We start from the raw sequence: 20,638 nt of genomic DNA, 5'->3' as shown, positions 1-20,638 counted from the left end.
CTACCTCCTACCCACATCCTCCTACACATTCTCCTCTGGCCACTCCCATTCCCTTCTCTTTACCAAAATCTGAAACCCAAGGCTGTTTCTTTTTTTTTTTTTAACATCTTTATTGGAGTATAATTGCTTTACAATGGTGTGTTAGTTTCTGCTTTATAACAAAGTGAATCAGTTATACATATACATATGTTCCCATATCTCTTCCCTCTTGCATCTCCCTCCCTCCCACCCTCCCTATCCCATCCCTCTAGGTGGTCACAAAGCACAGAGCTGATCTCCCTGTGCTATGCGGTTTCTTCATCAACCTCTTTGTTTAGCTTGGAAGATCAATCAAACACCAAAGGATTCTTTACTGACTTTTCAACATTTAACAAATGGTTATTTTTTTTTTTTAATCCAAAGTCAAACCTCCTTATTAAACATATAAAGAGAAAAAAATCAGATGAAATGCATATTTGAAACTGCCTTCTGAGTGCTAAGGCAGACTTGCTCTAGCCCCCTTTACTGAAACTTCCTGAGAGACACTGTGGAAATGAAAGATGGTTCTTCACTTCCACTTAAAGCACAATTCAGGCCGGCATTTTGAAAGAGACAGGTTTATTCATCACTTCAGCGTTAGCTGGCTTTGTTCCCTGTAAAATTTTACTTTTGGTTATTAAAATATTCACTGGAGGAAATAAATTTGTAACCCATTTCTCATATTACCTACACACAGAAAAACAAAATTTGATATCTTGGGGTTTATTTGCTGAAGGCGCTTCCCATAAAAGCGACGCGTGTGCATTGGTAAATTTGTGTGGTTAACTCCTTATGGATAAGTTAGTCACAATCATTCCTCCGCCCACCCCTCCCCCCTTCCCCCATCCCCGACTCTCGCCCCCAGCACCCTCCCCACCTCCCGACTTCCCGCCTCTGCAGGGCTGGTGACCTAATAGCATTTTTCTTCGTGCATATTTTGGCGTCGCCCCATGGCCTGGCTGGCTTTGCCTGTCTGAGTCTTTTGAAATTCCTGCATGTTCGCCCCAGATTAAGCCGAGTGTGTCTCAGGATGTGTGTTCCGTTTTGTTCTTTCCCCTTAACGCTCCCTGTGCAACGTGTCTGGGGGGAGGAGGACAAGACGGGGAGGGGAGGGAGGGGCAGAGGCGAGGAGCTGTCCGCCTTGCACGTTTCCAATCACATTACGTGAACAAATAGCGGAGGGGCGGCCGGGCCAGAACGGCTTGTGTAACTTTGCAAATGTGCCAGAAAGTTTAAAATCTCTCCTCCTTCCTTCACTCCAGACACTGCCCGTTCGCCGGGGCCGCCACGCCGCTCCCCGTCGCCTTCCAGAAGGACTGAGAAAGAGGAGAGAGGCGAGTGCCACGTCCCAGCAGCCGCCTTTACTGGAGAGGGTCTGTAGCCCACCCTTGGCACTGCTTGGTGGGGACTGAGATACACGCGAGCCCAGTCCGCCTCCCTAGTTGAAGATTTCTCCCTCCCTCGCGTGATTTGAGCCCCGTCTTTTTTTTTTTTTTCTCCGAGCTACGTCCTCCCGGAGCGGGGACAATCCAGCAAAGGGAGCGATGCGCTACGCCTGGACCGCACTCCTGCTCGGGCCGCTGCAGCTCTGCGCACTCGTGCGCTGCGCCCCGCCGTCCGCCGGCCACCAGCAGCCCCCGCGCGAGCAGCCGCCGGCTCCGGGCGCCTGGCGCCAGAAGATCCAATGGGAGAACAACGGGCAGGTGTTCAGCTTGCTGAGCCTGGGCGCGCAGTACCAGCCACAGCGCCGACGGGACCCGGGCGCCACCGCCCCGGGCGCCGCCAACGCCACCGCCCCGCAGCTGCGCACGCCGATCTTGCTGCTCCGCAACAACCGCACCGTGGCGGCGCGGGCGCGGACGGCCGGCTCGTCCGGAGCCGCAGCTGGCCGCCCCAGGCCCGCCGCCCGCCACTGGTTCCAAGCTGGCTACTCGATGTCTGGGGCCCAGCGCACCGGTAACCAGACGGCGCCAGGAGAGCTCCCGGCGCTCAGTAACCTGCGGCCGCCCAACCGCGTGGACGTGGACGGCATGGTGGGCGACGACCCGTACAATCCCTACAAGTACACCGACGACAACCCCTATTACAACTACTACGACACGTACGAAAGGCCCAGGCCTGGGAGCAGGTACCGGCCCGGATATGGCACCGGCTACTTCCAGTATGGTAAGCACCCCCAAGTCGCCGGAAACACCCGCGCACCCTTTCCCCAACTCTGTGGCTCCCCGACGTGGCTGGCTGGGCGCGGCAGGCCTCAGTCCATGCAGATCCCATCCCTCCCCCTGCTCCTGCAGAGGCAGCCCTGGAATCTGGTGCAAACCGCGCGCCTGGCCCCTCCTGCTTTCTTTCCACATTGCTTTGCAGCCCTGGGCGTCCCCATTCTTCTGCTAGCCGCAGCCCTACAACCGCAGTCCGGCTGGGTGAAGGGTGAGGAGTAAGGGACCTGGAGGGACCCGGAGCCAGGGTGAGGGCCGCTGAGTTGTCTCACTGTTTTGCCTATCGCCTGGCTGACGTTTAGGTCTTCCGGACCTGGTGCCCGACCCCTACTACATCCAGGCGTCCACGTACGTGCAAAAGACGGCCATGTACAACCTGAGATGCGCTGCGGAGGAAAACTGCTTGGCCAGGTACCCGCTGTATCTCCTCTGCCCAGCTCCTCCGTCTTGGTTCGGGGGGTGCTGCTCAAGTGCCTGGCTCTGACCGCTCTTGTTCCGTGCAGACAAGAGCTGGGAAGTGGAATGTGTTCTCCTGGGCATGCTGACCTGGATGGAGAGTTAATTGTGAAGATTTCTGTGGGTTCTGACTTTCAAACTGTGGCACAAGTCAGGGAGATGAAACAAACCCTTATCCTGAAGAGAGAGTGTGTGTGTGTGTGTGTGTGTGTGTGTGTGTGTGTGTGTGTGTGTGTGTGTGTGTGTGTGTGTGTGGAGCGGGGGTGGTGTGGGGGGATGTCTCCTATTCTTTTTCCAAGATCCTTAAACTCTGGAGCCAACTGTTTCCAATAAGGTTTTATTAAACTACTATAACGTGGAAAAAATACTGTAATGGAAGAGCTTGTCAATACCCCTTTAAAAGATTGGGAGCCACTTTGCCAGTACGGCGCCCCTTATTGGGCGTCGTAGTTTTCTTCTTTTATTTGAAGCCACAATTAACTTAGTTATTTTGGTATTACTTCAGCCAGAATAAGAGCATGAGCAAGAGCTTTGTTTTTGCATTAGTCCTAAAATAAAATCTTAGCAATTTGGGGAATGGAATTCCCTGAGTTTGCTGCTGGGAAACCAGCAGAGGGAGCAAAAGATGATTTGATAAGACGCATAAAAATATTTTTTAATGTAAAATAAGGTCATCAATAGTATTTAAATATATATATTCACACAAAATAAATAAGAAAAAAATTATTTTGTAAATTTCTTCCACTTCCTTTATAACTGTCCAGCTAAAAGAAGAGAAGAAATCCAAGCTCATCATCTTCATTCTTGAGTCTTGCACCACACACCATTGCATTCCCTATGATATTACTACAGTAATGCTGTTGTTTCAAAGATAGTTACTAAATTATTTATCTAATCTGGGAATACTCTTTTATTAGAGTTACTTCCCCACTTTACATCTTATTTAACTGTTTAAGAAAAAAATGTATGCAAAATGCCCTGGTCTCTTGGAACTGATGGCCTAGTTGGGGGAAGGGGGTAGTGACCATTATAGAATGGAAAGGTTTTGCTTGTAATTTTGTCTTTAGTTAATATTCTGTGAAAATAATAATGTTTCTTTTTTCAAAATCACAGCTCAGCATACAGGGCAGATGTCAGAGATTATGATCACAGGGTGCTGCTAAGATTTCCCCAAAGAGTGAAAAACCAAGGGACATCAGATTTCTTACCAAGCCGACCGAGATATTCCTGGGAATGGCACAGTTGTCACCAGTAAGTGGATGGGCCTCTTGGGTACTTTTGAGTTGCTTTTTCATTTTACAGGTGATTCTTTTTTTTTTTTTTAAATAAGGGTGAATTCTAATTATATATTTAGTTGTTTAATTAATTGTCTCCCACTGGACTGTAACTCCACACGGGCGGGGTCCATATGGGTTTTTGTTTTTTTTTAAATTATTTATTTATTTATTTATTTTTGGCTGTGTTGGGTCTTCGTTTCTGTGCAAGGGCTTTCTCCAGTTGCGGAGAGCGGGGGCCACTCTTCATCGCGGTGCACAGGCCTCTCACTATCGCGGCCTCTCTTGTTGTGGAGCACAGGCTCCAGATGCGCAGGCTCAGTAGTTGTGGCTCACGGGCCTAGTTGCTCCGCGGCATGTGGGATCTTCCCAGACCAGGGCTCGAACCCGTGTCCCCTGCATTGGCAGGCAGATTCTCAACCACTGCGCCACCAGGGAAGCCCTACAGGTGATTCTTGATATGACAAATTCTTACACAAAGGGAGAAAATTGCTGTTATTTACATTTAGAATTTCTCTCTATGTAATTTGACATAATCAAGGAAATCTATCTTTAAGATAGTACATCAACTACTATATCCTGTTATCTTTTAAACTGGAAACTCTAAGCCCAGCTTATTAAAACTGTTGATAGGATGCAGCAATTAGCTTCACTAGAATTTTATCCCAATACACTACAGGTAAGAGTTCTAAAAAAGCCTATTACAGTCAAGATCATCTACAGTTAGGTAGCATTTCATAGCATTTAATAAAGATCACACATTATGAAAAGGATTCCGATACCGTTCTCAAAGAAAGATGGAGATGATTTACTCCATGAACTGAGAAGGGCCTGCCTCAATCTTTTAAAAGGCCTGTATCAACCCCAAGGTAGTTGCTTGTTTTATCCTAAATTTAAATATTTTCACATAAGGTAATTCTATAGTTTGACTTGGTAACTTGCCTAGGTGTTTATTGCCAGGAAATCCTGTTTTGTGCCCTTAAACTTTCTATAGTTCAAGCCATTTCTTCTTGTTCTTTCCTTATGTGAGAAGATGAACAGCTCTGCACCTTCACTTTAATGAAAGGAGGAGAATAGATATGAGCACCTAATTTGCTGATAAAATAGAATTATTTCTAAATAAAAGTTTATACTAGTTAAATAATAATGGTGGATAAAACATGCCTTTATTTCTCCTTTGCATTTTAGTAAGGATTTTAAACGTGTGAGAACACAGTTTTTTAAAATTTCACAGAAACCTCCCAAGAGACAAGTGCTCTTCTTTTTTGGAATGAAGCATCGGTAGTGGCAGCCAAAGGAGATATACTAGAGGACATATGGCAAGTTTCACTTAAACAAAGATAATTTACTATCTATCTCTATTTAATATTCAAAGATAAAACAGGGTGAAATAGAAAAGCAAAATACTAAAAGTAGATCTTTTTTTCCTAGTAGCAGAGTTAAAGCCTTACAATTTTGATAGACTTTTTGTCCTGGAAAAAAAATCTAGCATGAATCTACCTTTAAGAAGATCAACTTGATCTCAATTCTGATGTGAAAACAAGTGCGGGAAGCAGTGGGGATGTCATCTAGAATCCTCATTGCTTTCTCTGTATGTTACTGACCACTGTCTCTGTGTTGTGTGGGACATTAGACATTACCACAGCATGGATGAATTCAGCCACTATGACCTGCTTGATGCCAGCACCCAGAGGAGAGTGGCTGAAGGCCACAAAGCAAGTTTCTGTCTTGAGGACACGTCCTGTGACTACGGCTACCATAGGCGATTTGCATGTACTGCACACACACAGGTAGGATGGTAACCTGGAATCAAGAACCCACAGGCTTGAGAGAGAAAACAGTCTTCTATTTTCTTTCCTGCAGCCTGTCTTTGTAAAAAAACTATTTTATTTAGGGGGTCATCTAGTCCATATGGTAAATTATTGGGAAAAGGAAAGAGATGGCTTGATGATCCAAAATTACTTTTAAAGTATTTCATCATCACAGAAAGTCAGTGTGCCTACCTGTTATGTTCTACAGTGAAAAGCAGTAGTTTATTATCTGAAAAAATCCTAATGGTTTCCAGTTTCTGCACTCATTCTGTATTCTTTAACTTGATTGGTAAGCAATTGTAGAAAAGCTATCTCTGTTTTGTCACCTGCAAAACTATTCCTCCCTCTACCTATTAAACTAAAAATAGAATGGTGATTGGGATTAGCAAAAGGCCAGAAAATAAGTTTCTTAAAAAGTACTTCTAAAAATGTCTCTTTTAATCATCTGAAGAAGAGCAGAAGAACACAGTTTCTTTCTCCATGCATATATATTTAAACCTACAGTATAATTGATGTCAGATGTCCTTTGGATGGATTTTTAAAAAGAGTGCTGTCCTAAGCAGTTTGTATGTCTTATAATGGGAAAATGTGTGTCATTTAAAAGCTGTGCCAGTATTTCCATAAGAAACCCTAATTTGTAAAAGGACATTATAATTTTACTCCAGCGGAAATCTTGGCAGGGAGTAGTGAATGTACATAACTCAGGGCACAAAAGGATCAGCAGCTGGCATCTTGGGAAGCAAATTCCAGGGCTGTGGCAGGAAGCTTTCTGGTGACCTAAATGTTATCGTTGCTTCTTTGTCTCAGCTTAGAACATCATAGCAATTGGAGGGGTAAGGGTTCAATTCCTCCCGCCCTGGGGTAGCACTTAGTCTTTAAGCAAAAGAGATGTAACCTACCCACACATTACACATATGTGTATATAGAGGTCCCCTTTTCACTCAGTGATCTCCAAGTCCCCCAGCGCCCGGCCTGTGCAGCGGACCTGGAGTTTATTCTCTTCCTTTAGAAAAAGAGGCACTCTGGACAGCTCACTGCTGAAATATTTGAATCTAAGATTATAGGTGTTTATAGCATATGAGTCCCCCAGCTCCGTGGGGGGTGACCCTACTTCTTTTTATGTGGTAGCTTTCTTTTTTTTTTTAACATCTTTATTGGAGTATAATTGCTTTACAATGGTGTGTTAGTTTCTGTTTATAAGGAAGTGAATCAGCTAGGTAGCTTTCTTGTTAATTATCCTCCGTTTGTGTCCTATTTAACCATTATTCACTAGGTCTTACACTACAAATGACTAATGTATTTGTGTTTTCCACTAGACTGGTGTTTCTTGAACATGGGCTTCATTTAAAGGGAAAAAAAATTCTCACAAAGTCCCAGTACTGACTTAGATTAGTTGTATTATAAAGTTTTTAAATGTATCCAAAAGTAATACTAGATGTGACTTCTTTACATTTATACTTTCATATAAGTTATTAGATAACAAATTTACATATTAAATATATATGAAACTGGAAAGTTACATTAACCTCATTAATTTATGTAACAAACAGTTATGTTTTGCTAAAACCAAATAGTTAATCTCTACAGCCTTGGCTAAGGTTCTACATTTTTTTAAAAGTTTTAAAAGTTTGAATACAGGAAATGCCTGTTTGCTTACTGCCCTGAAAAACTCTTTTGTTTGCCAGTTCCAATAATCAAAGCTTATACTTAAATTCTGCCACTTGAGTAAGGTAAAGTGGCAATTTCAGCATTCTTTAAAGCTCTTTTGTTCACTTGAAGGTAAGATAAGCATTGTAGCATTATTTAAACGAGTCTTAAATGGGCATCTAATCCAGTGAATCCCTTACAGTGCCATGAAGGTGGTGGTGGTAGTAGTAGTAGTAGTAGTAGTAGCAACAATGATAGCTAACACTTACTGAATATATATTATGTGCCAGAATCAGAATTATGTGCTGGAAATCAGAAACGGAAAATTCTTCATAATATATTTACTACTCAACATAAGGTTAACGAATGATCACAAGTTGGTATGGACCAAAGTGGGAAAATGGTTCTCACTGCTGTGGCAAAGGTACTTTTTGAGTTTGGCCTATCTGTACTATTGTGTGCTGTATGAGAGCACAATTCTCCCCCATTCTTCCCAAATCAAACCACAGGCAAACCAGCACTGGTAGAACACGCTTTAGATGATTCTACCATCTCTCTGGTGACCAAGGTGATCTTAAGCACCAAACAATTTTGGGTGCTGAAATTAAATCGTGGTATTGAGTTTAAATGATTCTAGCCTATACTTTTTAATTCATTTTGACTACTATTAGGCTGCAAATACGACAGTTAAAACGTCTGATGAAGAACCAGTGGAATCAAGAATATACCTATGGACTCCAATTTGAGCAAATTTCACCAGGCTATAACTTTCTGGAGAGCAAGGACCATATCTTAGTGGTGTTTTTCTCTTCTCAGCCTGTAGAAGGCACTCATTTACTTATGGAAGTGAATATCTTTGCAAGTAGAGTTGATGTGGCAATCATCCCTTTAATACAACAAAATATTCAATGATGATGTGAAAAAGAACATAGTGTGGTGGTTACAATCAGGGACCCTGGACCCCAAATGCTTATACTCAAAACCAGCTCAGCCATTAACTAGCTGTATATTCTTGGGTGAGCTATTTGACCTTATAGTGCCTCAGTTCCTTTATTTGTAAAATGGGTTAATACTACCTCCTGCCTCGTGTAGTTGTGAGAATTAAATTTATATATTTAACATGTTTAATTGATCCTGGCATATAATACATACTTCATAAGTGTTAACTATTCAAAAATGCAATATAGACTCTGTCCTTGTGGAGCTTACAATCTCTAGTTAGATATATTCTTATATAGTATGATTTTAATATAGAGGAGAGAAGGATAAATACCATAAAATCTATACACAGAGTATCTTGGGTATTCAGAGTATAGGAAGGTAATTTCCAAGAAGAGAAATTGGAGAGAGTTCCACTGATAACAAGATATTTGAGTCAAGTTGATTATTACATGGCCTTTATTCCTAAACTGGTAATATTCAAGAATTTTGGTAGAGGCCTATTTTGTCACTAAGATTGTATTTATCACTAGTGATTTATGACAATTTTAAGAAGCGAGATGTACTACTACTTATATTAGTCCTGTATTTTTTTTAGCTGGAGGTGCTATAAGGCTGAGTAATATATACTTCTCAAAGGAGATGCAATATAAGTATAGTTTTATGTCAAACTCTTGTAAGTACTAACTTAAAATTTAATTTGCAAATAATAAGCATATTCTTTAGCACATTCTAGCCATATACCATCTTTTTAATTTTTGCATTTTATTTGTTTCAGGGGCTGAGTCCTGGCTGCTATGATACCTATAATGCAGACATAGACTGCCAGTGGATTGATATTACAGATGTAAAACCCGGAAACTATATTCTAAAGGTAGAGACCTTTGAATATGTACCCATAATTTATTTCAGTTGCAACTCACGGGCCTCTTCTCTGGATTCCAATGTTAAATAATCATGGTCCTTCAAGCAATTATACATCTTCCAGAAGTACTTCTAAACCAAGCTAGCTATATTTTAAAAATTCTTATTTGAAAGAACTTCAGGGAAAAATATACAGCCTCCTTCGATAACTTCTCCAGAGTTGAACCACGTGCCTAACTTAGACCCCCTCCCTGCTTGATTTAGTTGGAGCACATTGCCTCCGTTCTAGCCCTGTGAAAATAGGAAGAAATTAACCAGTAAACACTGTTGATCAAATCTGAAACACAGATGATGCTTGTGTTGCCTAGGTCAGTGTGAACCCCAGCTACCTGGTGCCTGAGTCAGACTATACCAACAATGTCGTCCGCTGTGAGATTCGCTACACAGGACATCATGCGTATGCCTCGGGCTGCACAATTTCACCGTGAGTCCTATTTGCCTAGCTAAGTAATTCTCCTGACAATGAGCTTTAGTTCATTGATAGGCATTATACACGTCTGTTTTCACTACTACTGCAGCTTCCTTGTAAAATAGACCAAAGGTAGAAAACGGTAGAGTCTGTACTATGACATAATTAGAGCTGATCTTTTTTTGATAATGCTAGAGAATGGAGGAGGGGATGTACTCAGGTTTTTATCACCCTGAAACTTAGCTTTTAAGACAAGACACAGAACACACTGTTTACCCTCAAAGCCTGTGGCAGCTGAGTCTGTAAAATATGCAATATGCAGGGTGGATAACCTTGTGGGAGCCCAGAGAGTTGGCTTTCCTGCCTCTTCCCCATAGTCCATGAAGGAGCCCTGAAGAAATTCCTAGAGTTCTTCAAAGTACACTTTGAAAGTGACTGTCTTAAAGTATGCAGCTGAAGAGGTCAGACCACCTGTTCTGTAGAAATCAAGATTTCACATATTTGAGTTCTACAAACACAAGTAATAGGGAAATACCCTGCAAAAGGTGGGTTGTATGGAAGTGCCTTCATAATTTTCCTAGTCCTGAAACCCTTCTTTGAATGAAATCTTAGAAGGAATCCCAGCACATAAATATTGCAGGTGTGGTGCTTTGATGAGAGGAATTAAAGGGTAGTTTTGCGTTCTTGTCTCTCTGTCCCACCCTGACCCCTTAAGCACTGCCTGCTCTAGTGATGCTGGGTTATAGATTCTAACTACATATGCCACCTGTGAGTGATACCTTCCCAACAGAAGAATATCATTAGAGTGATACTGAACACATGTCAGCTTTGCTGTGATGTGAGAGGCACCAGTCAGTGCCCATGGATCATGCAGAAAGGTGTCATAACAGAGCTACACTAGAAACTTAAAATTTATAGAAATTTCTCCCTGCTACACAAACCAGGACAGTGGTTGCTGCAGATGAACCTGTAGTTTGTGGGCTTTCCAAAGTACAGATAAACCTATCTGGTTGTGCATATTTTGCCCACTACTGGGGATCCTAGCCAGAAGGAAGGTGGAGCTTAAAGTGGATTGGGCTACATTCACCTTGGAGGGGAGCCTTTTCCTTATTTCCATAGAGGAGCAAAGCCTGTGCTTTTTAAGTGTCATCATAGCATTAGAGACAGATGTAGTCTATGACAGCAAAGGTGTAGCACTGAAAGAAGATTATCAAATATATTCTGAACATGCCTAAAATACAGAAAACCTGGCTGTTTGTGGCCCATATTGTGTGGAGCTGATCACTGTATAACTGAAAATCCCCAGAAGAGAAGTAACTTAAAGTAAAATAATTTAAAATAAGTGGATTAATTTCTCTTAATTTTTATAATTCCTTAATTTATTCACTCATTATGTATTCATTGGCACTTTCATTTTTGATACAATATGAAAATTCCATGGTGGGGGGTAAAATAAAATGCAGTCAAAACAGGATGACCTCTGCTACAATAAGCTAAGTGACTCTCAGGTACAACTGCTGCCCTCCCGTGAGGAAAAGGTCTGGTGAGGTGATTCTGTTGTTGTATAGAAGGTGTCTTGCTTGTCATCAGTAGAATCCATTGAATTGGATATTGCTAGATATTTAGAACAAATAAAAATTATTTTGTTCCAGCATAGTTTCTTTCTCTTTTTTTAGCCACTTGTCACTGACTATAAATTGCAAGAGTGGTTGATGTAAAATTTTAATGAGCAATATTGATCAGATGAAAATATGAAAAAATGAAAGGACCCATAGGTAGTGATTTATAATAAAATAACGAGCTCATACTTCTCTACGAGTGGAAAATCATGGGAGAAGTACAGAAACCTTGACTTGCAAAAGAAACCCTCACCTTTAGAATGATGCTCACCTCTTATATTTTGACTTTCACTTTCGCCTCCCTTGGTAGGGATCAGAGTTCAGAGGAAGGCGAAATTTTCTCTGGCTGAGATTCAGGAGTGGCTTTAGGACAGCATTTGAATTGGGCCTTGAGGGCTGAGGAGGACTGCACTGGAGAGAGTTAAGGAAGGAAGGGCATGCTGGGAGGAGTCAACATCACCTGCAACTCCATGGCAAGAAGAAATTGCAGGGCATGTTTGGAAAAGCAAGTCTTCTAGTCTGGCTAAGGCATAAGTTTCATGGGCAAAAAGAATGGAAAATTTGGGACCAGATCAAAGCGAGCACTGAAGAGCAAGCTAAAAAGTTTGAACTTCATCCTGGTGGCCACGGGGAGTCTTTGAAGTTTCTTGAGCAAGGTGTGTATCTTGCCTAAAGCCATGTGGTCAGTCCATGGCTCTGTAAGCAAGTGTGTGTGTGATTCCCTTGGTAACGTTATTGTAATTTTTTTTTAACTCTTAAAGACACATCATCTCTTAGTTCACTGATCGTTTTTCATGCTAATCAAATATTTGAGAGCATTCTATTGGTGTGTAAAAACCACCCAGTAAGAAAGTGTGTGCCTTTGATGTGTCCTATCTCCCTCATTTTCCTCACTGTAAACCCAACGTATGAACCAGGTGACTCTGTGGCCCAGTTCAATTCTAAGATACCATGATTAAGTTCTTTTTTCATAGAAATGACTATTTGGAAACTGATGGTTTATGATTTGGACTAAGTGATTCTTATTTCATTTACGTGGGGATCTATGATCACAACATAAATACAATATTAGATTTATTGGCTTTGACCCAGTCTTGGCCTGTTAATGTAACATTCTACATCCAGAACCATGCTGGGAAAGGACTAATGCAGGACAGTGCAGAGGTCATGAACCTGCTTCTTAGTGGACATGCCACACTTGCTGCATGGAGTGAACTCACCTAGCCAGGGCTGCTGTTCCTATAAATCCTGCTTTAGCCTTGATTGTTTCAGAGGATGTTTCTTTTAACTCTAAACATCAAGTTTGTAGGTATCAGGCATACAATTTCTGCTACTGACGTAGTCACTTTCTTCAAATCAGTATTAAAATAATGTATTAATGGATAATTTCAGAAGGTGACTATCACTTTGGTGGAGGGAAATTGCTATCTATCCATCTATCTGTATACATACACACACATATTTTAAAAAGGTGACTTTAAACTTCTCTACTATACTCATTCAGAGTATTATCAGGTTAATAACTTGTCTTATTTTGTTTTCTTAATCTAGGTATTAGAAAGCAAGCCAAAACTTCCAATGGATAAATCAGTACCTGGTGTTCTGAAGTGGGAAAAAATAGATTAACTTCAGTAGGATTCATGTATTTTGAAAGAGAGAACAGAAAACAACAAAGGAATTTTTGTTTGGACTGTTTTGTAACAAAGCACATAACTGGATTTTGAACATTTAAATCGGCATTATTTGGGAAATTTTTAATATTATCACTCACATTACTTTGTGAATTAATGCAGTGTTTCAAGTCTGTAATTGCACACTTGGCTCTTTCAAAGAAATCCAAATTTCTTATGCTCCTTCTGAATTTATAGTGCAAAAGGAAAAAAAATATTTCAATGAATGAGTCCAAATTATTTTAAACTGAGAATTTTCTAAAGTTCTGAAACTTTAGTGAACCATAATAATAACTGGCTTTATATATGTCGTAGCATAGATTACTTTAGAAATGAGGCTCCTACTGTTTAAATAGATATGGACACATTTGGTGCTGAGGAAGGAACAAACACGTTACCATTGGTGTCAAGAAATATTACTATATAGCAGAGAAATGGCAATATATGTATTCAGATAGTTACACCCTATATAAAATTTATGTTTACATTTTAAAATTAGTAGATAAACTCCTTTCTTTCTGTCAAGTGTAAAATTTCATTCTGACTTAAGTCAGCTTTTGTTTTGGAATGAATTAAGTAATTGAGCTGCCCAACTCCTGTCTGACCTTTGTTGATGCTCCCCTCTATGCTTTAGTTTTCCTACGGGCAGAGACCTTTTAATTGGCATTCTTAAAATTACTGTTCTGGGGACTGCTATACATAGGACAGCTATGTCAATGGGAAGTCATTCTGATGATAGATGTAATACATCCAGAGATAGTATGCATTTAAGTATATTAAACTATTAGCCAAAAAAGTGTCCTTGCTTACATGAAAATCATTCAAACAAGTCCCCCAAACCACAACTGTCTCTAAAATACTTAGAAATATTAATGAAAAACACCTTAGGATTTTCAACTTTTCTACATTTTTTAAATGATCAGCTTTAAAAAGGATAAGACTGAAAATTTTTAAATTATCCAGAATAAATGACAATGTATATGGATACAAGAACAGTATCCTAGGTCATCCAGGAATCAGTCATACATGTTTTTTTTGTGTGTGTCTGAAATATAATACAAATTAGTGAAGCGCATAGCATTATATACTTGAGATGTTGGTGAATAAGGAAAAAAAACACAACTTTCTGCAAAACCAAGGACTGTGTTGCATGAGACAGCTGTGATTTTATTTTAAACTGTGAAACCATGTGCCACAAAAGAATTTGGAGAATTTCTATTTTTCCGAGATTCAAAAGGTACAGAAAGAACTCAAATTACACTTTTAAGTTAGTGGTGCTTAAGCAGAAGTTTTCCTCCTTTAACCAGTATTAAAATCTCAAGCAAAGTATTTCCAGTGCCAGGACACATTAGGTAGAATTTAAAAGTGAGTTGGCATCCCTGTATTATATGTCATAGAGTTGTAATGTCAACACCAGCTACAAATAACCATTCTGCACTCAACGAGTGCCTAGCAAGGCAAGAGGGGCTAGAGATGGACAGTAATCAAGGGCAGATAGAGTGGGCCACATGATCCTCATCTGCCAGGGCACACACTTACCAAGAGACAATACAGACAGCTTGATAGAGACCCAGAACTTCCACTGAGCTAGTATCTGAGCTATGGAATAGCTTCTTTGATGTACCTCTTTGCCTTAAATTGCTTTTAGTTTTAAGATTGTAGAATGATCCTTTTAAATTGTAATCTTTTCTAACAGAGATATTTTAATATACTTGCTTTTTTAAAAACAAAAACTACTGTCAGTATTAATACTGAGCCAGACTGGCATCTACAGATTTAAGACCTATCATTTCATTAAGATTCTTACCCCTATACTAAAAACTAGCTAATATCATGGCCTTTGGATACATATGAGAAGATGTATTTACTATCATTCCATGGGCCTTCCATCTATCTGTACATCTATCATCATTTAAAGGCCTAATATACACTAGGCACTCACATGCTAGGCATTGGGATATGAAAATGATTGTCCCTAACCTCAATAAGTATTTGAAATGTCATTATTACCCGTGAGGTTCAGCTTATTTCATTTTTAACATCATAAGTACATGTCTAAAAAAATTTCTGTTTTAAGCACTATTGTTTTTCATGACCATATTTTATTTAAAAAAAGTTAAAAATGAATAGATATATGCATGTATGTGTTACTAATAGTTAAAACTATGTTTCCAATCCCTGAAGTGTCTGCCTTTTAAATATAACACGTACTATTTCATTGATTTTAGAAAAAAAAGTTTCAATTAAGAGGCTAAAGATTCTCGCTTATTCCTTATATAAATATTCCTCCCCACCCCTAAACACTCCCAAATAACTCACAAGTATTGATTTAACACTCAATATTTTTGAACCTCAAGGAATCTCTTCTCTGAATAACCACCAAGACCCACAGATAATGATTACCTGGTAAAATTTATCCATTAATAAAATAAAAAATATAATCCAGTCTTAACAAATTCTAAATAAAAAATCTTTTAAACAGGAAGTAGAAATGATACAAATAATGTTGAGTACTGAAAAGAGACTGGTTTTTAAACTAATAAGAACTGTGAAAAAGTCGGCTAAATGGGAAGATAACTTAGTGAGTCTTCCACATGCCATATTAGTGGCCTCATAATTACTCAGACCACAGTCTGTATTAAAGATGTCTTGACCTTTGAGGCTAGGATTCAGTCTCACAACAGTAACCATAACATACAAACACATAACTTGCCTATTTCCAGGAAATCTTTATATTTTTACATAATGACTTTATTCACAATTGCTATCATCTAATTATTCACTAGGCATTATTTTTAATAATGAACAATTTTTTTTTTTCTCCTTGACCTCATAGGAGATAATCACACTCATAAACGTTCCCAATACTTAGATTGTAGAGGAAATGCAGTTCACTAAAATTATCATGGTACTAAGAATTTATCTTTACCAAATTTGTTAAAATATTGAATTTCTGGTCAGAAGATATTTTGTTTTAAAAATAGCTTGTTTTGATAGTAACAGTATAACTGATAAGTAAAAATTACCCTTTTCTGTATTTTTTATGTTTAGAATTCATATTCGCAATCAATATGTTCAATCAATAGCCACATTTCATTCCCAGCTACCAAAAGTCCTGGGCCACTTTTGAACACTTAAAGCATTTCATTTATCCTTCTAGCCAAAATGGTGCTGAATTATTTCAACTTGAATGTAAAATGTGTTGTCTTAGCTCACAGGATATAAACATTTAATATATAACTGCTTGCTATGAACTGAGTAACATGTGATTTGGTATTGTAATGTTTTTAATGAAGTTTTAGTTTCTCCCAAATTTTTCAGGAATTCTAGTTGTAAAGCATTTTTAACTTTTTTGAAGAGCTCTTATTTTAAATGCCCAGACACTGGCTTTATATTCTTCTTTACACTCTCACATTCTTTTATTATATGCCTACACTATGATTGCAAGATTATGTAAAAATGCCTTGAATAAATGATTTCAAGTGTCTAGAGTGGTCATTTATTGTTACATATAAATAAATGATATGAATTTCACTTTAGATTAGGATCTTAAAGCCATGTGTATGGTTGGTGGTTTTGCTTAATTGCCTTTTGTATTAACAAATTGTTTAACGAGCTCACATGACTTGAAACTTGTCTGTGATGGATAAAAATCTAGCTGATGTTTTGAAAAGAAACTATCATACATGAACAGATTCTAACTTTTGTCATCATTACCAACCACTTCCAAGGATGCAGGGTAAGCATTGTAAGAATAACAGCTCTCTATTTTGATTAGCATTTCTTAGAAATATACAAGAGCATATATACACCCAGGGGACACATCCAGCTCTAGATACAAATTATTTATATGAAGAAAAACATTGCTATCATAGTAATCCTTATTTAAACGTGTACCAGATTAGCCTGGAAGCTGGTAACCTGAGAGGACGAACAGGCCTCAAACTGTGGGCAAGTGTTTTGGGAGGACAATTGGAAAAATTAACCCACGAACAATTCACCTTTAAGGAGCTCTTGCAGGTAAAGTAGACGTAGGCTTGTGTCTGGCAATTTTCAGATTTGACATTAGCAGGACATTAGTGACACTGGAAACCACCAATTTCCTGCTTTCCTCACCTGCTCAAGGCAAAATATGTTATTAGTGTAAAAGATGTTTACCTTTCATCAGTGTTGAGTTTCAGACACTGTTCATTGTTATTAGCTCATTAACCAAAGATAGGAGAAGGCAGGTTTTTCCTTCTGTCAGAAACTTTGACTGCCTTAAGTTACTCATTTATTAATATTTCTAATCCTTGCCACAGATATTAGTAGGGAATTAACACACAGGTTGAATAAATCACTTAAAGCATGTATTAAGGAATTCTAGTTTCACAAATACTCTACTCAAAAAGAACCCCACAGTAAAATAACTATGGGAAATGTTATCTTTATGGTGGCGATTCACAATACATATTACCATGTTAAAGATTCTGAGAAGTCCTGCAGGAAGGAAACCAGTTTGTTAGCCAGTGTTTCTCAAATTTATTTTGCCACAAAAGTCTTTTTTTTTTTTTAATTTTAAATAGCACTTGTTATCCTGTTAAGCTTTTTTTTCTTCTTGGAAAACTCTGGAATATGACATATTAAGTAATTATCAATTCATAAAAATAAGATCATTTACAAATTACTTAAAGTATGATAGTGGTAGCATTTGTGCTGCAGGACACAGGAATACCTGAAACCCACCAATTTACTGCCTGCCTTGCTTCCAAAAAACTGCATGGTTAAATAGGGTCCTTTCAAAGGAAACGATTATTTCAGCTTCTAAATCATGTTCTCTTTCAGAAGGAAACAGAGATCTTTCTTATTTGTTAAGTAACTTGAAAGCTTTATATACCCCTAATTAAAATCTCTCCTCTCCTACATATTAGTTGTTTATAACATTCAGGATGAACCAGTCATTTTCTTCATGGTTCATTCATTTTGTATAATTGAAATTATTATGTTATACATAATAGCATAGCTTAAGTAAATTTCAATTAAATCTTAGTACTCAACAGTGGGCAGGGAAAAACAAAACTGGTAATGAATGACTTGGAAGGATATATGCATGTATTTAGAATTTGCTCCCAATAATTTGCTGTTTAAACTGTTGATAAGAGGCACCAGCTTTGGAGAGAGAAAAAATAGCCACAAACCACAAGGTGAACCATCAATACAATGACCAAGAACATGTCTTTGCCAATGTTAGAAATACAATATTTCCAGTTCCTAATTCCTTTAAATACCAAGTCAAGCCAGAGTTCATGACACAACTGTATATAACAGGGACTAAGGACAAATGCAATGATAGAAACTATTAAGAGATAACTCCTCTTAAAAATGAATCAATAATGCTAGATGTTTATTCATGTATCTTTACTGAACTAATGCATACATTTGGAGCTTGAAAAATTTGGAGCCAATATTGCCAATCAGTCTTTTGCAAACTAGTGAATTATACCATTGTCATATAGCAAACCATTAGAATCAACCATTTTCAATTATTATGAGTTTTTCAGTGAGATGGTTTTAGGAAAAAAACTTTTATAACAATCTATAGTTGGGTTGATGCTGGGGCTAAGATTCATGGATATATAAACAATCTGATAGTTGTGATCACTTCACTTTTGTTTTAGGGCTCTTTGGTTTCTGGTAACAGGAATATATTTTAAACTTGATTACTCCAAAGAGGAATTTTTAGGCTTATGTAACCAAACAGAAGAGGGGCAAGTTAGGGTTTGCCTCAGGAGCAGAGATGGAACCAGGAAATCAAATACTATCAAGACCACATTATTGCTACCTTTTCTCTGTTTGTGTGTCAACTTCATTCTCTTAGTTTAGTTTCTCAATAAGGATGGAAACCTTATTGCCTGCAGATCTGGGTACACACCAACATAGCTTGTTGATCAGAAAGAAAATGGCATTAGCCTGTTACTCAAGTGTGAAAATTCTAAGGGAAGGCATTTCATAGGCTCAGTCCGGGTCATGTGCCAATGTCAGTTCCAGTCATTGTGGATACTATGACAGGTCCAATTGAGTCAAGTTCTTTACCCTATTAAGTCACCAAAGTCAAGGAGACAGAGTCAAGTAAGAGGATGGCTGCTCCCATCCAAAGCACGTGACTGCATTTTTGGCTTCATGTGTGGGTATAAGGGGAAGGTGGGGCATGGACAATGATAACTCCAGAGGAAGAGGGTGAGTTATGATGGGTATTGTCAATGAAAAGATTACTGGGAGCCAGCAAGTCACTCAATTTATGTCCAGCAAAAAGACTAATAAAATCAGTATCTATAAAATTCAACTCATAACGTTTCCTTCCAAAATACTCACCCACCTAATTTCTGTTAAGAGAACCCAATATTCTCTGTATCTAAGGGCTGACTATTCACCCAGAAAGAAGTAATGCCATCTTGCTCTCCCTTTCAAGATTATTCACCTCCCCTATTGGCAAGTCTGAAGAGCATGATCACTCTCACCCTGCCTTCCATTTCATGAAGTCTTTAGTAGGGCATTTCAGGAGGGAAGCTCATCTTTACAAGTGCGAGAAGATCCTAGTTCCTTTTTATTCAACCAGTCACCTTGAAGTTGCAAAAAAAAAAAAGAAAGAAAAAAAAAATCCATCCAAAGAGGAAAACAAATAAGAAAAAGAGCCATTGTTTTAAGATTTTGCTCCTCCAAATGCTACCCATTCTCACTGACCCGTCTACTATCCCTCTTCCCTGTTGTTTGTCTTTGACCATCAGTGAGAGACTCCATCTGGAAGGGATATCTTAGAGAGGGAACATTTCCTTCTTTATTTCTGTTAGTTGCATTATGCTTCTAACACATTTACAGTCCCTGTAGAGTAGGTATAATTCAATGGCAGGGAAAGTGGGGAATGAAAACCTCAGAGAAAAGCACAGCAAAATATTAGTGTTCTGGAAGAACTGCAGCTGTAATGAGAGGCTTGGGTGACAGTAATAAGTAGTCAGCTATACCCATCCCTCTCCCAATATTATCTTAGTGTTTTCACCGTTCTTTTTAATCCACAGTGTAGAAAAATTTACATGGGGTTGATGCTGGGGTGAGGCAGGAGTGGTGCACAGGTATGACAACTCATCCCAGATATTTCTGAACCTGAGTCCAAGAGCATCAGCAACTGGGTTAAATTTGCTTTGCAGATGAGGATGAGGTCAGAGGAATGGGATGGAAAACATACATGGTGCAACCTCTTCACTAATTTAGGCAACTAGCTCTCTGGAAAGTGACCTACAAAGTCAAGATATTCTCCAAGGCCTAGGCTGACCAGAGTTGCCTTTTCATCCGCAGGGAGTTATTCTGTTACTCTTTCAGAGTTTGAGAAGGTTTATCAGGAGCTAGGCACACATAACCTTATTTCCTGCCCCCTTCTCCCCAATTTTCTAAAAGGAATACTTTTGAGTATTAGAGATATGGAAAAAAATGACATTCTCCTCTTCTCTCTCATCATGTACAGGATTTCACAATTTAGCAACAGGGGGTCCTCTCTTAATGATCAACAAGAGGCCAATAACAGTGCTTTAACCTCAAACATTGGTCTCACTTGAATGTACTTAGAAAAAAATCTAAGAGTTAGACTTTGCCCTATCAGAGTATTTTAGATCTTCACTCAAAAT

General features: G+C 39.0%; 1 protein-coding gene across 2 annotated transcripts; it reads left to right on the top strand.

The window, feature by feature from the left end:
• Nucleotides 1-1,157: 1,157 nt before the first annotated feature.
• LOX (lysyl oxidase) lies at nt 1,158-19,651 on the top strand (the record flags this gene model as incomplete). Of its 2 annotated transcripts, XM_082380393.1 has the most annotated exons (7): nt 1,161-2,184; nt 2,537-2,645; nt 3,804-3,941; nt 5,598-5,754; nt 9,140-9,235; nt 9,594-9,709; nt 12,865-19,651. In XM_082380393.1, exons 1-7 carry the CDS (start codon nt 1,563-1,565, stop codon nt 12,869-12,871), a joined length of 1,245 nt encoding a protein of 414 aa, XP_082236519.1. In that variant the 5' UTR covers nt 1,161-1,562. The 2 variants fall into 2 exon arrangements, with proteins under 2 accessions (XP_082236520.1, XP_082236519.1); XM_082380394.1 differs by lacking the exon at nt 12,865-19,651 and having other exon boundaries at nt 1,158-2,184; nt 9,594-9,713.
• Between the last annotated feature and the right edge of the window lie 987 nt (nt 19,652-20,638).

The sequence above is a fragment of the Balaenoptera borealis genome (genome assembly GCF_965194805.1).
Source record: "Balaenoptera borealis genome assembly, chromosome: 2".
NCBI classification, from domain to species: Eukaryota; Metazoa; Chordata; class Mammalia; order Artiodactyla; family Balaenopteridae; genus Balaenoptera; species Balaenoptera borealis.
The sequence above is the reverse complement of the archived record's forward strand: the minus strand, read 5'-3'. Positions and strand labels throughout refer to the sequence as shown.